The 20,009-nt window shown below is 41.0% G+C and overlaps 1 protein-coding gene across 1 annotated transcript in view; it reads left to right on the top strand.

Moving 5' to 3' along the window:
- ROCK2 (Rho associated coiled-coil containing protein kinase 2) overlaps nucleotides 1-20,009 on the top strand; it is a 113,656-nt gene that overhangs the window by 91,866 nt on the left and 1,781 nt on the right. Inside the window, exons 23-33 of the mRNA XM_056856236.1 lie at nucleotides 448-541; nucleotides 637-731; nucleotides 1,438-1,617; nucleotides 2,364-2,532; nucleotides 5,248-5,318; nucleotides 6,393-6,481; nucleotides 8,526-8,604; nucleotides 10,021-10,282; nucleotides 11,287-11,500; nucleotides 18,541-18,647; nucleotides 19,533-19,567. Of these exons, the coding sequence (XP_056712214.1) occupies nucleotides 448-541; nucleotides 637-731; nucleotides 1,438-1,617; nucleotides 2,364-2,532; nucleotides 5,248-5,318; nucleotides 6,393-6,481; nucleotides 8,526-8,604; nucleotides 10,021-10,282; nucleotides 11,287-11,500; nucleotides 18,541-18,634 (1,347 nt within the window). The 3' untranslated portion in view covers nucleotides 18,635-18,647; nucleotides 19,533-19,567. The remainder of the gene's footprint in view (nucleotides 1-447; nucleotides 542-636; nucleotides 732-1,437; nucleotides 1,618-2,363; nucleotides 2,533-5,247; nucleotides 5,319-6,392; nucleotides 6,482-8,525; nucleotides 8,605-10,020; nucleotides 10,283-11,286; nucleotides 11,501-18,540; nucleotides 18,648-19,532; nucleotides 19,568-20,009) is intronic.

The raw sequence follows: 20,009 nt of genomic DNA on the forward strand, positions 1-20,009 counted from the left end.
ATTCCTCTTCTCATACATTGTGATCCAAAGAATATTCACCTCTGAACCTGATCTGTATCTTTTCTGTCTATTCTAGCTTTTGAATCCTAGTCCATGACCATCACTAACTTTTTTGCAGCTTATCAGGTGTTTTCTTTAGTGTTTGATTCACTACTCATTCCATCATGTACTTTTGAACTTTCTTTGTTATATTTTCTGTCTGTCAAGCTTTGTACTCACGTTTCCTCTGCTTCCCACAGAGCTCCGTTTGCTTATCCTTTAACTGCCTCTTCCTCCCGTGTTCATTTTGTCTTATGCTTTTTCATTCAACATTCCTTTTCTCAAATGGTGACCACTCTTCCTCTTGTGAACAATCTCTGAATAGCTTAGTTCTTCCTGTCTTTCTTTACTCTTCCCCCTACCCCATTCTATGAGTAACACATTCCTCTGTTAATTTCTATATTTTAGCTGGAAGAAGCGAATAGGACTCTTACCAGTGATGTAGCTAACCTTGCAAATGAGAAAGAAGAGCTGAATAATAAACTTAAGGAAGTCCAAGAACGTGAGTGTTCTTTTATTTTTTCAAAAAAGTAATTCCTATTTGAGCAAAGATTGACTTTGAAAATGTATTTACATCATTACGTTTTCTTGTTTCAGAAATTGCAAGAGTGAAAGATGAGGAAACAAGTATAGGACTGATTAAGACTCAATATGAGAAACAGTTGTTTACTGAAAGAACCCTGAAGACACAGGTAAAATATAAACCAGAAATGCAGTAAGAAAACAGTTCACCATCATAGGTGGCAGGGAGAGAGGAATAATAGAAGGGGCGAGATGATGTTGACATTTTAAAACCATGTAAATGTCCGTAGTTTTAAACTAATATCATGGAAAGCGTCCTTAACATTGCTGTGTTTTAAAAACATACACTGCTGTTCCTTCTTAGAGAGCAAATGGTTTATTGTGGACATTGTCTATGTTAGGGGTTTCTGTCTGTGTTAGTATTTGGTCACTGAAGTAGGAACATAATCCCTGAATAGGCAGAACAGTGTCTGCAAATACATTAATGTAGTAGATGCTTAACAAATCTATGCTATCTACAAGTTTTGAATATGTGACCACTTCACACCAATCTTGTAAAGTCAGGCTTACACTTGAGTAATATAAAACTGTGCTGGCCCTTAAGATTAAACCCTTAACCTGATCCTTATGTACTAACTTACTCATAAAACTTGGCTGTGCTTTGTTCCCCCCATTCCTTCTCACTCAAACAAGTGAGAGCAACATTGCCCAAATTAAACTCTTTATGGGTTTCCAAGGCAAATATAGCCACGTTAATTACGTTCTTTTATGTTAGAAAATGGCTTAATAGTGACTACTGTGAGCTGAAGAATTGACCTCTGATTCGATATTTCTAATTTAGCAGTTTTATTTTCCTTCCCTCTTCCCTTTTTAAAGGCTGTGAACAAGTTGGCTGAAATTATGAATCGCAAGGATCCTGTCAAACGAGGTGCTGACACTGATGTCAGAAGGAAAGAAAAAGAGAACAGGAAACTGCATATGGAGTTGAAATCTGAGCGAGAAAAATTAACTCAGATGTTGATAAAGTATCAGAAGGAGATTAATGAAATGAACGCAGTAAGTACCCGTGCAAATGGTATGCTGAAAGAAAAATTATTCCAGAATAATAGAGAAATTATTCCAGTATAATAATAGTCTGCTGAAAGAGAAATTATTCCTGAATAATGCTTCAGAATTTCTCAGACCTTATAAACAGTCTTTATATTTTAAATAATTTTGTCTATTCAGTGCGTTCCGATTGTAATGACCAAAATCCCTGTGGCCTCTAACTCCTTCTGTTTCATTCCCTGGGTCTTGTGCAACTTGTCTGTGCTCAAATACAGGCCACTTCATAAGAATCTATTTTAGGGATGTGTATTTCATTCCTCATGGGTGGGGGCTGAAACAGTGCTCTTTGAGTAAGTCTGCAAAGAAAAAACATTTCTGAACGATGTGGTAAAAATGTATTACTGAGCTGGGGTTTGATTTGAACTGAGGAGAGCCAGCGCGGTGTAGTGGTTAAGAGCACTAGTTTGGAGTGGTGGACACTGATCTGGAGAACCGGGTTTGATTCCCCACTCCTCCACATGAGCGGCGGATGCTAATCTGGTGACTTGATTTGTTTCCCCACTCCTCCACATGAAGCCAGCTGGGTGACTTTGGGCTTAGTCACACTCTCTCAACCCCACCTACCTCCCAGGGTGTCTGTTGTGGGGAGGGGAAGGGAAGGTGATTGTAAGCCGGTTTGATTCTTCCTTAAGTGGTAGAGAAAGTGGGCATATAAAAACTAACTCTTCTTCTCCTTCTCTATTATCCCTTTATAGCAAATAGCAGAAGAGAGTCAGGTAAGAATAGAACTGCAAATGGCCCTGGACAGCAAGGATAGCGATATTGAGCAGCTTCGCTCCCAGCTTCAGATGATACACATCAGCATGGACAGTGGCAGTATAGGCAGCGGCCCTGGAGATGCAGAAGCTGATGATGGATTCCCTGGTAATGTTCCTCCTTCATCAGCATCTTTCTATTTTGCCTCCAAAATTAAAACTGTTAAAGTGATAGCTTCTGTAACTTGCAAAAAAAAAATACAATAGCGATAGTTTTCCTTCTCATCTCTTCCCTCTGTACCCAACATTTTAGCCAAAAAAATATGTTTTTTTGATTAAGAAGTAGATTAAAGTTATTGTGTTCATTTTCTCTTGGTTCATAAAGTTTGATAGTGACTAAAGAAGAAAAATAATTATTATATTCAGCTATTTTTTTCATTAATCTTTTTTTTTCTGCACTCCCCCCCTCCTCCCTATGCTGGGTGCTCAGTTCGTATTACTCAATCCCACACTACGGAGTCTATGTCTTTTACCTACCAACGTTCTTCTACCTCTGTCAGTATTGCCACTAAGCCTTCCAGTTCTTGTGTGTTTCTCAACTCTGATTCTGACTCAGAGGAAGAACCGTTGCCTTCCACACCAGTTCCTTCAGAACCTGACAGCACAGGTGACATGCCCGAAAACCGCTTAGTGGCAGAACGCTCTAGCTTGAAGGCCATCTTTCTAATTATTTGTGACTAACATGGAAAGCAGTTGAAATCAAAGGGACATACGCTGCATGAGGAAAGGAGTGGCACTTTATCAAAAAGATCCACTGATACTTATTCTAATTAGACGCTGTGGGTGCTATCTGGAGATGCATGCAGCACTCAGAGTTGTTCCACTCATCAGCAGTTCCCATCCTCAGCAAAAGAGCTGCAGATAAGAAAGTGAGGGGCTTCAAATTTTAATTTATCTAACCAGTAGCTTTAATACGCAAATTTGTAATTGGAAGCTGAGATTGAAAGGCACACTTGGCTCTGGTTTATTAAATGGCATGTCATTTCAAATTTTGTTCTGTATTCTCACAGACACCTGTGTTTATAGTGAGATTTTGGTATTCAAATTAATTAAAACATAATTGGTTACTAGCCAGATGATGAATTGAGAATCTTAAATTGACTGCCAGCCCCAGCATGAGAATTTTTTTATAGGAAAAGCTGATTCATAGGTAACAATGCTGGAATAAATATGGTGTGCCTCTTGTGTACTTAAGTGTTAAACACACAGCAATCTGTATTAGTATACTGCATTCAAAATGGCTCTTTGAGATGGGAACAGAATATATCCCTAAACTAAGTGATTGTGTGAGAATTCCTAAGTGTGTCTACTTGGAAGTAAGTCCCATTTTATTTAATGGGACTTACTCTGAGGAAAGTGTGCTTAGGCTTGCAGGCTGCTTCTTGTCCCCTTTGAGGCATTGATTCCCCAACATGGAAACTCGCTGTTACTACTGGCTGTGCAGGTTTGTGACCTTGCCTACAACCCCTCACTGCTAGTTCTCCACGTAGACATTTGCGTAATGATTTACTTTTTCTTTGGCATGGTTTCTGTTACTTCCGTAAGCAGCCACTTAATTTTGACGTGTGTATATTGATTCCATAACATAATTTTGTAAACTCCAGCATCTTCTCCAAGATTTATATTTACTGAGGCTGAAACCCCAGTGGAAAATGTTTTGTGAAAATCTGTTGAGCTTACAAATTTCTACAAAGTTCTGTAGATTGAGACCTATACATTTATTTATCCTCATGCATTTTACCGATAACGTTTAGTTTAGATCGATAGGACTTGATTTTATCAACTTGGTGCTAAGGTAATTCATTAACTACCTTTTGTATATAAACTGTGGTGTATTATATATCTTGTCTTGAGTGCTGAAAAAAACACATGCATTGTCTACCGGCACATGCCGGCAATGGTTGCGTGGGTCCAGGAAGCAATTACCGACTTAAGCCGTGCCAGTTGCCTTCTCCCACACCTCTGATTCAAGTGGTACTGCCAACTCCTCAAGGGTTTTCCTTGGTTGCTTGGATCCCTTTATGCCAAGCAAAATGGCTTGGTTGTATGGCTGCTCAGCATTTGTGTGGTGTGCCTTCCCCTGTTCTAGGTAATCCTAATACCCAAATTAAGAAGATCACAAAAGAGATTAACAAAAAACTAGGAGACTCACTACTAGCTGAAAAGCAAAAAAAGGAACAGGCCACTGAGAGACCTCTTCTATCTACAGGGACTATTAAGTCTAAACACCCTGATGATAGAGTGCATAATGTGTTCATGGATTTCTTAAGTCTTAGAGTCTTTGCTGACGCTTAAAATCTTAATGTGGGTAAAGGTGCTCCCCAGTATTGGCCAGGGACCAATTAATCCATCTGAAAACAAAACCATTAAGATGTTTGAATAAGAGTACCAGAGGCATTCAGGAGCAGTAACCTCTCTGGGTCCTCAGTACATCCTAGAATTTCACTACTGCATATTTTGAGTCGGAATGTCTTGTTTTCAAGTATTCTGAAGGTGTGGTCACAGGAGAATATGTGTATTTACTGGCAGTGCCTTTGCAGATGAAAAATGAATGGCTGGCAGCAAACATTGCCTTATAATAATAAATGCTTTTACTAATAGAAATGTCCAGTAGCACAGTTTTATGACTAGAGCTTTGTTTTTTGTGGGGGGAGAGGGGTGTCTCTGAACTTCAGCTGTTTGAAATGCTGTGTTTGCGTGTGGAATGGGACTGTAGATGAACATCACTTCGAAAAGGCATTTTTCTTGCTCTGACATGACTTTCAAAAACAAAAGAGAGCATAATCATTGCCGGCTTCAGTGTTTGCTTCCATTTTTTTTCCAGAGTCGCGATTGGAAGGTTGGCTCTCTTTGCCTGTTCGAAACAACACTAAAAAATTTGGATGGGTTAAAAAGGTAAAAAGCATAATTCTTGGGCATGTTGTTCTGACATTATATCCAGTGCTTATTTGTACTTGATTCAGCAGCCAGCAATAATATACTAAGGTTATTTCCCCAAGGTTTGTTTGCTGCTTCTCTAGAGGATAACTATATGTCTGGTTGCTGACCATGTGAGAGGCTGGCCTGTTGAGAATTCTAAACACAAAATTCTCTAAAGAGGTTTCCACACACACATACACACACACCCAAGAGGCAGAGAAAGCTGGAGGGGATAGAAACTCTCTCAAACAGTGAAGGAAGAGCTGCTGCCTTTCTCCATTTGATGTTTATTTCTCTTTATTACTGGCTGACTTTCCCTAGGAGTATGGAGAGGGAGGAGCATGGAAAACTAGAATCCTCAGCAGGCAAAGGTCTTTTGTGATGAGGCTGCTGTAAAATATCTGGCTCTAAGAAAAAAAAACCTAAAAGTTGAAAATATTTTAAACTATTTTTGGCCATTTTTTTGGGGGGGGGGAATCCAATCATCCTCCAAGGAGCCTTCCTCCAATTTAAGTGTCTCTTCCTCCAAAGAAGTGGGGGAAAGTTGGAGGAAGACTCATTAGACCAGAGGATAGTAGGATCCACTTCACCGAATCTTCGATTCTCTATCTGTAGGTACAGATTGAAAGGGAGCTAGAGTTGGTGGGAGACAGAGATTTGCATATTTTAATAATCCAGCAGTAAAATATCTCATCATAGCTGTAAATCAGAGGTAGATGCTTTTTCCCTCCCTTGGTCTAGTTTTTATCAACCTTGCCACATCATAGCTTTAGGAGATTGTTCTCTTCCTTGTTCAATTCTCATGTTGGTCTTCTGCTTGTTTATTCTATTATAGTAGTTGCAACATAAATTATGGATTAATAGCTACTAGGATAATGCCTTTAAAATGTTTTAATCTATTCAAATAATTGATCTCAATTCATTTTGTGATATAGCTTTACTATATAAATACGTTGTCATGGAAGAGAGATGGCTTATAAATAAAAGCGAACCTTTGTGACAAAACCTGTGCCTGTACTCAAGCTGTGCCTGTGTGTTTTTTTAAAACAGTATGTAGTTGTAAGCAGCAAGAAGATCCTCTTCTATGACAGTGAGCAAGATAAAGAGCAGTCAAACCCTTACATGGTGTTAGACATAGAGTAAGTACTCTTTCAATGCTTAAATTTTGTTACCAATTTAGATGAATAATCTTGGACCTTAGAAAAACATTTTTAACAGACAAGCAAATATGAGTGGTTAAAGCTGTTGTGTACTATGTGAGTAAACTGTAACTTAAAAGTGCAACCAGGAAGCCTGTATATGGATAATGAGAAAGGAGAAGTTGAATACGATGCTCTGATACTTTACTTGGCCTCTGCAAGGAAGGCCTGGAGGAAGAGAAGGCATCCAGATGTTATCTGTCCCTCCTGTCCAGAATAATCTCAAAGTAAAATTGATTTTTTGGATCTTGGCTGCAATGTAGTACCTGGGTCCTTAAGCAAATGACATTATGTACCTATATAGAGAGTGGTGGTTTGGAGCGGTGGAGTCTGATCTGGAGAACCGGGTTTGATTCCCCACTCCTACACACGAAGCCAGCTGGGTGACCTTGGGCTAGTCACAGCTCTCTTTGAGCTCTCAGCCCCACCTACCTCACAGGGTGTCTGTTGTGGGGAGGGGAAGGGAAGGTGATATTAAGCCGGTTGGAGTCTCCCTTAAGTGGTAAAGAAAGTCGGCATGTAAAAACCAACTCTTCTTCTAACTGAACAAAGAGCATAATGTTTTTTCCTTCTAAGGGGAGGGCATGCTTGTTGCATCCCTCTCTATTCATTTGCTGGCCACTCAGAGAACACACACACAAGAAGAGAGAATGATACTATTAGGATTTTTTTGGTAGGTAGTTAAATTTGATGTGTTTTATTTTTTATTATTATTATCATAATGATTATTGTTTTAGCAAATGAGAGTGGTAAGAATAACGTTTTTGGCGCATTATTTATTGTCTGCGCAGAATTGTGCTGAGAGGTGCTGAGTCCTACCAGCATTCCTGCATGCTATACAGCAACTAGGGTCCAGATCAATGATGCTTAGCACCTGCCTATGCCTCCCCCCTCCCCTGGTCGTACAACAGCTGTTTTAGGGGAACTCCCTTCATCAATAGGTGCCGAGGTTTTCCTGCCCATCTCATTTATTTTAAAATTTTATTAACTTTTTTTTAAAAGCTTTGAATAACTAATCAAAGACATGCATTTTTACTTATTTATTTTCAAATAAACAACCCCTAACTCTGGTTGAGTCAGTAAATGGCCTACAAAAACTTGGGATTAGCCCATCCTGTTCTGAACTCGGTGAGCACTACTGCCATCTTCATTCCTGCTCCCTCAGTTAAGACCTTACCAGTCTATCCCAGTGGTTCCCAGAGTGGGAAGTACCACCCCCTGGGGGCCGGTGGGATTACCTAGGGGCCACTAAGAGGCAAGGGGCAGCAGGGGGGCGCTAGAGGTGGGACCCTTCAACTGTGTTGTTCACTAATTTACAATAGATCAAGCTATGGCACCATGCTGGCAAATTTGGTGGAAACGATAAGAATTTTTTTCCAGATTTTGAAGAGCTGGTACCATTGGATCAAGTAAATCAGTTTTGATGAATAAATTTCAGCTAAAAAGTTTTTATTTGGTTTTGAATAGATGTTTAATTAATAGTTACTGTTTTGAAAATTTATTGTTATTATCTTCTTTAGTGCGTCATGCAAACCCCTATTGAATAATGCTTTTTATAGGGTAGGGGGCGCTGGGGCTGAGTTTGTGGAACCAGGGGAGGGGGGGTGGCCTGAAAAGTTTAGGACCACTAGTCTAGCCTAACCAGGTCTACTTAAAAAAAAAAAAAAAAACTTAGGATCTCTGATACTGTATGAAGCAGGCAATAAAAACGATTCTTTCATAGCTCCCCAGCCTGCAAGAGACAGTCTCCAAAAATTCCTGCCCTGCCCTGAAGGGACCAGCTAATCCCATATGATGAATGATGATTATTGTCAATTGTTGGCAAAGCGTTAAAACACAGGTTGCTTTTTTTGTTAATGGATGCTTTTAAACCCTTAATTTAGAGGCTGTGCTAAGCCCTCCTGAAGTAGATTAGGAAGGATTGCTCGCTTTGTAGCATAGTTCAGGTTTTATTTACATTTTTATCATATTTCTGCTTGTACAGTAAATTATTCCATGTCCGGCCAGTCACACAGACGGATGTATACAGAGCAGATTCCAAAGAGATTCCTAGGATTTTCCAGGTACGGCTTTCAAAACTCGTAACTCTAAAACAAAAGACTGGTGGGGGAACGAAGTGGTATGTCTTTGTCAATGGCTAGGACTTATTTAATTGATGTTTTTGACTGTGCAGTTTCTCTTAAAATACTCTGTATTCAAAATATTGTCGAAGGCTTTCACGGTCAGAGTTCATTGGTTCTTGTAGGTTATCCAGGCTGTGTAACCGTGGTCTTGGTATTTTTTTTCCTGACGTTTTGCCAGCAGCTGTGTCAGGCATCTTCAGAGGAGGACACTGTCCTTCAGTGTTACTCCTCTGAAGATGCCGGCCACATCTGCTGGCGAAACGTCAGGAAAGAAAATACCAAGACCACGGTTACACAGCCCGGATAACCTACAAGAACCAATACTCTGTGTTTGTTCTAAAAAAAGTCTGTAAACTGAGAAAAATTCTTTGCATTACTCTGTAACTTACGTCAAAATTATGTACTTGTGTACGCTTAGATTTTTTAAAAATTGGTTGCTCCTGCATACACACTTCCAATAGAAATCTGTTCTTGCATAAGTTCTCTGGTGGTGCAGATTGTTGGAACCTCAAGTAGGGTTTGTATCTCTGTAAGAGCCCCATGGCGCAGAGTGGTAAGCAGCAGTACTGCAGTCCAAGCTCTGCTCACGACCTGAGTTTGATCCTGACAGAAGTTAGTTTCAGGTAGCCAGCTCAAGGTTGACTCAGCCTCCCATCCTTCCGAGGTCGGTAAAATGAGTACCCAGCTTGCTGGGGGTAAAGCATAGATGACTGGGGAAGGCAATGGCAAACCACCCCGTAAACATAGTCTGCCTAGTAAACGTCGGGATGTGATGTCACCCCATGGGTCAGGAATGACCCGGTGCTTACACAGGGGACTACCTTTACCTAAGAGTGGCGAACAGGATGCTTCCTTCTGTATCACTCATTTCTCAATTTTGTCATACTTCTGGGTAGGTTTGCATGTGTATAACATTTTACAGGCATTTGGGGAGTAAGACTTAAGTCCACGCCACCTACCAAACGCGCTTTCATTATTTTCATGCCTGACATCCACACACTGGATGTTCTGTGTGAATTGGACTTGTGTCCATAAATCTCAAACTGTATAGGTCTGAATTATGTAAACACAGTACAGTATTTGAACTCATAAAAATACAGGAAATGGTGGTTTAGTTCAGGCCTTTGCATATTGGGGGCTTTATTTGCATATGCCTTAACTAAATATTATGACTAAAGTATGGGCAGGACATTTGCAGTATTGTCTGAATTGCCTGTCTGTCACTACTCTTTTTCCTTCTAGCTGTTCTTTTTCTACCTTCATTTTTCATTTCTACTCACGCTTCTCGCAACAACACTGACTTTCTTTCAAGGAAGTATGCCTTGTATCTTAAGCCTTTTGTTGTTGCTGTTCTAGATCCTGTATGCTAATGAAGGAGAAAGCAAAAAGGAGCAAGAATTTCCTGTAGAGCCAGTGGGGGAGAAGTCAAATTATATTTGTCACAAAGGACACGAGTTCATACCTACTCTCTATCACTTCCCAACCAATTGTGAAGCTTGCATGAAGCCATTGTGGCACATGTTTAAACCTCCTCCTGCTTTAGAATGCCGACGCTGCCATATCAAGTGTCATAAAGATCATATGGATAAAAAAGAAGAGATTATAGCACCTTGCAAAGGTACGTAGGAAATAAGTACTTAGTGTAACTTCAGTTGGTCTGTTAGGACAAACCCAGTGCAATTTGTGTGACTTGTGTAGTACCAGCAGAGTTGCTTCAAAACCTCCCCTACTTTTGATTGAGGGGGAGAGAGTCTATTCATATGTGTTGTTAACTCAAAATGCCTTTACATCTCCGTAACTTCTGAAATATAGTTGGAAGAACAGGATGCAGTTTTCAGAATACAAGGGTAAATGCTGGCATGACTCCTATAGCAAGAGTTTTCGGGAGCCTCTTTCCACTTAGACTTCTCTATCAAGGAATCTCTGTGTCTTGTAAAATAAAAACCTGGAGCTAGTTCTAGCGTTGGCAGCTGCTTCACTCAGGGTGTTGGGACGGCCTGCCGGGCTTCATTGTTGTCCTGCATAAATTGATTATGCATCCTAGAATACGTCCAATATTGTCCTCTGGCTTTGCATGACAGTTGAGGACAGGTGGCTAGCTGTCTTTCAGGGAAGACTGTCATGACTCTCTTCTTCCAACAATTCCAAGGTTCCCTGAAGCTTACTATGAAAATTCCACTGTTCTATATCACAGCAACAAATTAACCACGGGGGGTAGATCCAGACTAATTTTCTGCTAAGGAAAGGGGGAGTGGGTTCATTTCCACCAATTCCGTTGTCCTGCTACAGATCCCCAATTTGCCTCTCATGCTGTTCCTAAGGGCCCCATCTCCCCCTCCAGGAGTAGCATTTTGGGGAGATCAGTAGTCTGCAGTGGGGGAAGAAGAAACATTCTGTTCCACTGACAGCAATGCCTTACTGGCATCCAGCCTATTTTTGTTGTTCTTGACAGATTTAAGCACAATTCAACCAAAGATAAGCACCTTTTAAGTGAGGTGAAATGTGCTCAGCTTTAGTTGGTTGCAACTGTTGTCTGTAGGAACAATATGTTGTTTTTTATTTAAAATACAGTGAATTAAATTTACATGTCTGCATTCTGAGATGCTAATTTTAACATTTCAGTAAATTATGATGTTTCGACGGCAAAGAATCTACTAGTGTTAGCCAATTCTACAGAGGAGCAGCAGAAATGGGTGAGCCGTCTAGTAAAAAAGATTCCCAAAAAGCCTCCAGCACCAGATCCTTTTGCACGATCTTCTCCAAGAACTTCCATGAAGGTACAGCCAAACCAGTCTATCAGACGGCCAAGTCGACAGCTTCCTCCAAACAAACCAAGGTAAAAAATACCTGCACAGGAAATAATTAATATGGCAGGTTTAAATAGTTCTTTTTCAGATGATTGCTTTGGGCAGCTCATATGAACTATAGACTCGTTTCTCTGAAAATTGTTTGTGTTTGCATCCATCATGGCAGTATTTATTTATTTACCCTGCTTGTCTTAATAAGGCTGCCGTTCTATTCAAATCTTCTTTTCAAAGATGCTCAGAGAAGAAATGGTTCGCTGCATATTGTGGAAACTGCCAATGGAGGTTTAAGACTATATTATAAATCCAAGCTTTTATTTTTACTAGTAAAATCTGTTTATTCAGTAAAGACTTGTTTTGTTTTTAATTACTTTCATTCCATATTAATTAGTTATATGTCTTCTGCTGATGTGTTCCATTAAAGCAAAGTTACCAGAGCTTTGAAAGTGAGACTTCCTTCGGCTGCAAAGTTTCAAGACACATAGATTGTGTTGAAGTCAGAATTCCCGTTATATCAGATCAGACTGTTTGCTTTATCACCACTTCTTCATAAGGTGGGGAGGGAGGAATCAGCTTAACCCTTTATGGCCTTCTGTACTGTGAGAAAATGCATGTTAAATGTATACGTTGAAGCAAACATTTTACCCTTAAAATAGTTCTAGAAACTTTATCAGAGTTTGTCAAACACGTTCCTGATTTCTAGCATTAAGACAATGGAGATGTTAGATGAATTCACCTGGGTAATAGTTTGGCTGGCATGATCCCCCTCCTTCATGGTTTTTTTTAATTCACAGTAGCCATAGAGTGTTCCTATGTCTAAAGTACCATCCTGTGGTTGCTCTAGGATTTCAAAATCTGGCTTAATACCGGTTGGCAGGGGAACCACAAACCACACACTGCCAAAATATTGTCGAAGGCTTTCACGGTCAGAGTTCATTGGTTCTCGTAGGTTATCCGGGCTGTGTAACCGTGATCTTGGTATTTTCTTTCCTGACGTTTCTCCAGAAGCTGTGGCCGGCATCTTCAGAGGAGTAACACTGAAGAGACACTGTCCTTCAGTGTTACTCCTCTGAAGATGCCGGCCACAGCTGCTGGCGAAACGTCAGGAAAGAAAATACCAAGACCACGGTTAGCCCGGATAACCTACGAGAACCAACACACACTGCCAGTTTGAATATAACAGCAAATTATGGGCCAAAACATGTGTGACACGAGTTAGGCACCCGTGACCCCACTCGTGTCACTCATATTGTATATCTTGGCCCCAAAACCTGGTCACAAAGTGTAAGTATCTAATTAGATTGCTGCATATGACAGTTTTGTTCAAATAGTGGCAACCCCTGGCTTGTCATGTCTGAACATAGCCAACATGGTGGCTATTGTATTTGTATCTTATGTGTAAAGTTTTTACTCTTTCTATGTGAGACCCCTTTATGTGTCCCCTCTGTAAAGGCACCTCTCTGTAATGTTCTGAGGTGCCGTGTGTCATGCGGCCTCTTTGTCTTCTTTAGCATTCCCTACTTATTTTCACTGCCACCTTAAGAATACTTAGTTGGACCTGAAGAACAGGATGGCTTAGTTACATATGGAAGAGTGACAGAATGGGCAGCTTGTGGGGGTGGCTTTGAGGTAAAAGGGGATCTAAATAAAACAGTTAAAAGAGTCCAGTAGCACCTTAATGACTTAAAATTTCTGGCAGGGTATGAAATTTTGTTAGTCTTTAAGGTGCTACTGGACTCTTGTTCTTTTCTACTGCTAGTGACAGACTAACATGGCTACCCATCGTGATCTAAATAAAACAGTTGTTTTCTCATAAATAAACCCATTTCTGTATGGTTAATAAGCTTAATGGTTTCAGATAGGTGCATACATGTAATGGTTCCAGATAGGTGTACAGTTCTTCTTGTTTCTTTATTCCTTAAATAAACCTAGCCACAAAGGCTTACTTTCTCACTTGCCACCAATAACTTGCACAAAGTGTAATTTTTCTCACTTGCCACTTAGGCTAGTAACTTCCACACAGAACTCAGATTTCTCTTGCACCCTATAGCACCTCACTCAATCTCTTTCCCTCTCCCTAACACACTAACCTTTTCTCCTGCTCTCTGAACCCACCAGTCAACCCCATTCCTTAGGGTACCGCTATCATGCAATCCTAATGCATTTCAAACACACATATAGCCCCCCCTCTTTCTCACTCTAGGCCTGCATTTTGAATCACAGCAACACACATATGAAACTCCACATTAAAACATAGAAATAAAACACAAAAAAGATTTACATAGTGAAAACCTCTTACTATGTATATCTTGTTCTGTGGGTATAAGAAGCCTGTCTAACATTAGCAGCATGAAATCAACTATTAAATATTGTCTGCTTTTCAGCTTCGCATAATAAAGAATTATTTTCTTGTTAGAAATCAGATCCCTGCCAGGATTGATCATTTTGTCCCACCTTGAAAATCTGAATGCTTTGCTTTTAACAATTTGGTAATGCTGTACATATAAACATATGAAGCTGCCTTATACTGAAGCAGACTCTTGGTCCATCAAAGTCAGTATTGTCTACTAAGACTGGCAGCCGCTCTTCAGGGTCTGAGGCAGAGGTCTTTCACATCACCTACTTGCCTGGTTCCTTTAACTGGAGATGCCAGGGTTTGAACCTGGGACCTTCGGCATGTCAAGCAGATGCTCTACCACTGAGCCACAGCCCCTCCCCACAATATGTACATTTGCTATGGTTTATAACTGTTCATATCTTACAGCAGTGGTGCCTGCTGTTGTGTTCCCTACCGCCCACTTCCTTCTTTTCCAAAGCAAAGAGCCTGTCCTGCTTTCCTGCATCTCACTGGAGTAGGAAGAGCTTCAGAACCACCCCAGGAGGCATCACCTTTGGGTCTGTAGGGGAGTACCTGTTTGATACAGGCAGCTGTCTTTGTTATAGGAAGACATTTCGCTTGGAATCTCCTGATATTTTGGGATTGGTCTTGCCTCCTGTGGCAGCCATTCTGTGGTAGTGCCCACTGCCTTTTCTCAACAATCCACTAAGACCTGTGGTCCTAAGAGCCTCGTTAAGCCAACCCAGCAGGCTTCACAGGGTTCAGAAGTCTTTTAGGTAACCTGTGCAGCTTTACTACAATGTCCTTCCAGTTATCCACCACACTCTGCACTATACGCCAGTTCGGAATAATCTTCAAGAGTAAATCTTTACAGAAGGTATTACAGTATGATTGGTGATTTCTAGGTCTGAACTGGAGAGAGGAAGTTGAATCCTTTTTTCACTTGTTAAAAAATGTGAATGAACACACACCGTCTACCATGTCTTTTGGCTCTTACCTTTTTATCACTTATTTATTTTGATTTTAGTTCTGGGCCTGTTCTTCGAATTATTCTTCATTGATTTTTTTCTGTACTATGTGTTTTAACATTTCAACAGTAAGTAATAGGGTCCTGTGGTTCAAGCACAAATGCACGTTAACTAACAGTAAGGAAGCCTAAATGACAATATTCGTGTCAGGCATTTATATAATTAGTTTGATACTGGGGGTACAGGGAGTGTAAAAAATAGTAAACATGTTATCAGCATATACATGTACAGAATGTGTAATGTCTTACAATATGCTCTTATTCTCTCTAAATCTTACAATTCATGCGCCATTTGTGTTTTTTTTAAATAAAAAAACAATATTGTCATTTAGCGAACACACAAAATTTATTTTTTTGTTCAGAACTGCATGAAAGGCGGGTTTTGTGCATTTCTTGCTTTGTCCAGTTGATACGTATAGGATAATGTTGCAGATTTATGGCTAAATATGTGATGTCAAAAAACCATGTTCAAAAGATTTGTGAGAGGTATCCTCTATCTAATGCTGAACCTGGCCCTGTGTGCAGATTGATGGAGAAGGGGGTTAGGTTCAGAGAGGGGATAATTTTTTGCAGAGCTGGGGGATCCCCAAGCTTGCTGGAAAATGTGGTTCTCCCCCCCCAAAAAACAAAAGAACCTTCTCTGTACTTGTGCCAAAAATATAAACCTCCTGTGACCAAGGAAGGGGGGAGGAGCCAGCTGAATGGAGCCACTGGGGAGGCTCCCCCTCATGCTGGTCCTGCCACCACCTCTCTGCAGGCAAGCTGGTGGATGACAGCACTGCTGGTGGACAGGGGAGGAGGAGCAGGAGCTGCTGCTGCTGCTCACCACTGCCAATACCAGCCCTGCCACCATAATCTCTCCCCAGCATGCAGGTGAGCAGGACCTGCCCCCTGCATGAGTCAGATGAGTAGGTAAAGAGAGAGAAGTGGCAGGCTGGCTGGCCCAGAGGATGAGGGAGGGGATTTCCCCCCCCCAAGTGAGTCTTGTGGGTCCCGCTTGTTGTGATGTGTTCAGAGGAAGTTAGTTGAGCTGAAATCCTCGGGACATACGATGGGTAGTGGATCTAAGTGCAACTTGCGTCTTTGTTTGGATGGGCTCCCATAATGTTTACTAAAGGAAACTTCGTAATTTCATGGTCAATGTTGTTCAGCTATTCTGCTCTTCCATAATACCTCTCAACCATTTCAGGGAGGCAGAAGCACCAAATGCCCATCAGCAACAATTTGCTGCTAGAAATTGGTAGTGGTGCTGAATCTTGCAGTTCCAAGGACAGAGCAACATTTCCATTTAACAGGCTCCCCTTTTAAGTTATATGTTGACTGCTCAAAGGGAAGGGAAATTAAAAGTAGTCTGTGGTATTTATTTACAAATATTGGAGTCTGCTTTCCGTGGAGAAACTTTGTTTGAGGTGAGATACGAGATAAAGCAATACAACATTAAAAACCATATACTGTCTATCGGTGGGGACTCTGACCCTCAGCATACTTATTTTGTTACTCGTTTTCGGAAGCAACAGAGAAGAGATGAAGGGAGGTGTTTTTAGAGATGGGTCTTACTTAAGTTTTACGGTTTTACTGTTCAAGACCTCCGTCTAAGAACAGGGAGAAAGAAAGAAAGAAAGAAAGAAAAGAAAGAAAGAAAAAGAAAGAAAGAAAGAAAGAAAACTGTCTAGCGCAGTTATGTAATGGTAAAAGGGGAACTGCTTCTGTTTGATACAAAGGAATGTTTGTTGGTAGTACAAGATTTTGAGCATAAACCTTTGACTCTCCATTTCTTGTTATTATTTTAAATGAAAAACGTAATATATCCAGTCTACTTTGGTGTCTTTGGCTCCAATCAGCTCCATGGATTTTGAATTTCGGAACTGGCCGATAGCTTATCTCTGACGAAAGAAACCAGTTCCTGTTCATATATCAAATTATGTACTGCTGGCATTGGAGTTACAGTTCATGTAAGATAATAAAATGGTCTACATGTTTTTAGAGAACACAAGAGGTAAAAGAATACTAGTCTTACTTTTCCTGTTTTTTAATCTATATATCTAATTCCCAAGTGTGCCCCCCTGCCTGCAGATACCTAAATTCAGATAGGGGACAGACTCAACCCCAATAGGTTTTTCTGCAGACTTTGGGGACCCCATAGGTCTGCAGAAAAATCTGAAATTAACAATAAAATTTATGGGGGTAGATCCCCCCAAATACATTTGCATTGTCTGTGCACTGAGAGCCACAGAGGGCCTAGCCATGTCGGTGGAGGACCCTGGCAATTGTTCCTCCAGAGCAGTGGTGGTTGATGCTGGCAGCTGCCCTGGGCTCAGTGGTGGTGGCAGACTCCAGCAGCCACTTCAGGCTGGCTGTGGCAGCGGATGCCGGTAGCCGCCATGGCCTCAGAGGCAGTGGTGGAGGATGTTAGCCGCCGCTCTGGGCTGGTGGAAGCCGGCAACCACCCTTTCCTCAGAGGTGGTGGCAGAGGAGGATGCTAGCCACCTCTCTGGGCCAGCTGCAGCGGTGGATGCCAGCAGCCGCCTTGATCTCAGAGGCAACTGTGGAGGATGGGAGCCATTGCTCCAGGCCCCGTACTCAGCAGCAGCATTGGAGGGTCCTGAAGCCACGACAGCCTTGGCAAATGGAGGTGGGAATGGGATTCCCTCTGCGAGTTCCCCCCCTTCCACAGCAGTAAGTAGGAAATTGGGTGTGGAAATCAGCTGTGATAGGGGGAAAGATTTCTCCCCATGAGTATCGTGGGCCCCCACTTGTAAATATTTGAATGTTCAAGGGTCAAAATTTCTTTAAGTATCATTCACGTGCCAATTAGAGGCAGTGCTGAGGAACTTCTTAACTGACCTTGGGTTGAAAATTGGCAAAAAAAAACAACCCTCATTTACAGAAAAAAAGGAAAGGATAAACAAAACTATCGAATGAGCTCTTGGTAGTATTTTTTTTATTTCCTAGACATTTTCTCTTAGAAACTGGAGGTGTATTGGTATAGGAAGGAGCAATGGGCAGGCAGGCAAGCCAAAAGGAAGGTGGTTGCTGAAAAGCAAAAGCAGAGTGGGATGGAGAGAAGAAAGTTAAATGGAACTGGAGAGGAAGAAGCAAAGAAAGGGGAGAAGCTGCAGGACGGGAGAATAAAAGGCAAGGCTGGTGGGAAAGCTGAAGACGGGGGCAGATAAAGGTGCGTGGGTTAGAGAGGCTGTGGGGGTTAGCAGGGGTGGGAGTTGTGGAGGCTGGCAGCAGAAAGGAGGGAGAACAACATGGAGAATTACATAAAGGCAGATGGGTGGGAGAGGCAGGGAAGGGGGAGCTGGAAAAGCTGAATGGAGGAGAGGTGTGCTGGTAGGAGGAGCTTTGAGGTGAAGGGAAAGCAGGCGGAAAATAGTGATATCTGCTGATTCCCCTGTTCCACTGCAGCTCCCCATTTTGCCCCATGCTGATTCTGGGGGTCTGCTGATTTGCAAGAGCAAAATTTCAGGAGGCCCAGCGTGCTGCAACTGGAAGGTGAAGCAGGGACGTTCCGCCCCCTCAGATTGTGTGGATAATTGGACACATGCCAATAGAATTTATTTTTATTTGACCTACATGCTCAATTAAGTTTACATTTTCTTCGAAACACAGAATAGGAAAAAAATGCATATTGCAATGCCTTTTATCAGGTTGAGAATGTTTTTAGCAAACTGGTTTATAAACTTTAAAACTTCCTTTTCCAGATTGCTTGATTTGGCATTTAAAGACTGGGATTGGTCATTTGATGATGTTGATGATGTAGATGTTGATGATGATAACGATGTGTTTGATTTCTGAAGAGGAAAATGGGGTGAATATCAATAAGAATGGATTGAATTTCTCAAAGCATGCTGTTTTGGATTTTGCCCATCCCAATAAAGCGTGTGAGCTTAAAATTCCCACCCTCAAAAGCCATTTTATATACTTAAAAATTACATTCAAAAATATGTTCCTTGGAGGTGGAAAAAAGCATTTCTTAAAATCCATAGATCCATCTTGGGTTTTTCACACAACATGCTTTTTCAAGTATTTATTGCTAACTGTCTGCAGTCAGCTTTTAAACAATCAGCTGTAGTTCTGTTTAGTCCATTATGTTTCTGCATCCTCAGAGTTGGGCAGCAACATATATCCGTTTTAAGCATGGTACACTCTTTCTTTTAGCTGGCGACTTGCATCTTGTGTTTCCTACTAGTGCTGTAGTATCTGCATATGACTTGGCTTTCTCTGCATTGGTGTGTCTTTTTTAAAAAATTATTGAACGGTGCATTTATGAAGAGCAATCTGCTTTGCAAATGCATGAAAGTAGTGTGCAGTGATGTGTCTGTACCAAATGCAAGTCTGTGTTGGCCAGGATAGGAAGCTTAAGAGGATGGCCAGTACAAATGATTAGTTTGCCCAGGTAGTTACATGAACAGAATGTTAAGTTACCACTTAGTCAGTGGCTCACTTTTATTTACATATTACTTTCTTTCCTGAGTGCACAGCAAAGGAAGTCCCAGATTGGTTCTGGTTGCAAGAGCTTTATTGTGTATGTATGAAAGCGGAAATGCTATATGCTTAGCCTCATTCAGTTGAGTGAGAAGAAACTGTAGCAATGTGGTTATTTGCTATTCATTTTAAGAGCAATGCAACTGATATCATGGTCTGAAGACCACAAAATACTCTGCTAACCAAATGTTTCTTTTTTCTTTTTCAGCTAACTGCCTTCTGTAAATGCAGTCACTGTTGAAGGTGATTTTCCTCCCATTGAAAGAAGACTGAAATACTGTATCCCAAAACTAATGAAATATATATAGAGATATATTCCTGAAAGACAGCTATACATAAATCTATAGCAGAGGTTTACAGGGAAGATTTTTTTTTCTGCAGTACAATTTACTAATAATTCTTGAAGGTTTTTTTTAAATGTAGTTCCTTTGGATGACTGATCAAATTAGGAATGAGCTGTAACTGTACAAAGATACTCTTAAATTCTGCTCCTCTGGTTTTCTTGGAAAAACACTACATTTCACAAAAAAGATTAGAAAAGTGCAGGAATACAAGAAGAATTCATCCCTTGTCCAGCTTGCAGTAGAGAAATGCCACCAGCAGGGGTGCCAGAAGAATGGGGGCAGGGACGGGGGGGAGAAGATTCTGTCACATTGATGACTGCATCCTAAAAGAAGTGACCATA

Source organism: Euleptes europaea, chromosome 10, assembly GCF_029931775.1.
Source record: "Euleptes europaea isolate rEulEur1 chromosome 10, rEulEur1.hap1, whole genome shotgun sequence".
NCBI classification, from domain to species: Eukaryota; Metazoa; Chordata; class Lepidosauria; order Squamata; family Sphaerodactylidae; genus Euleptes; species Euleptes europaea.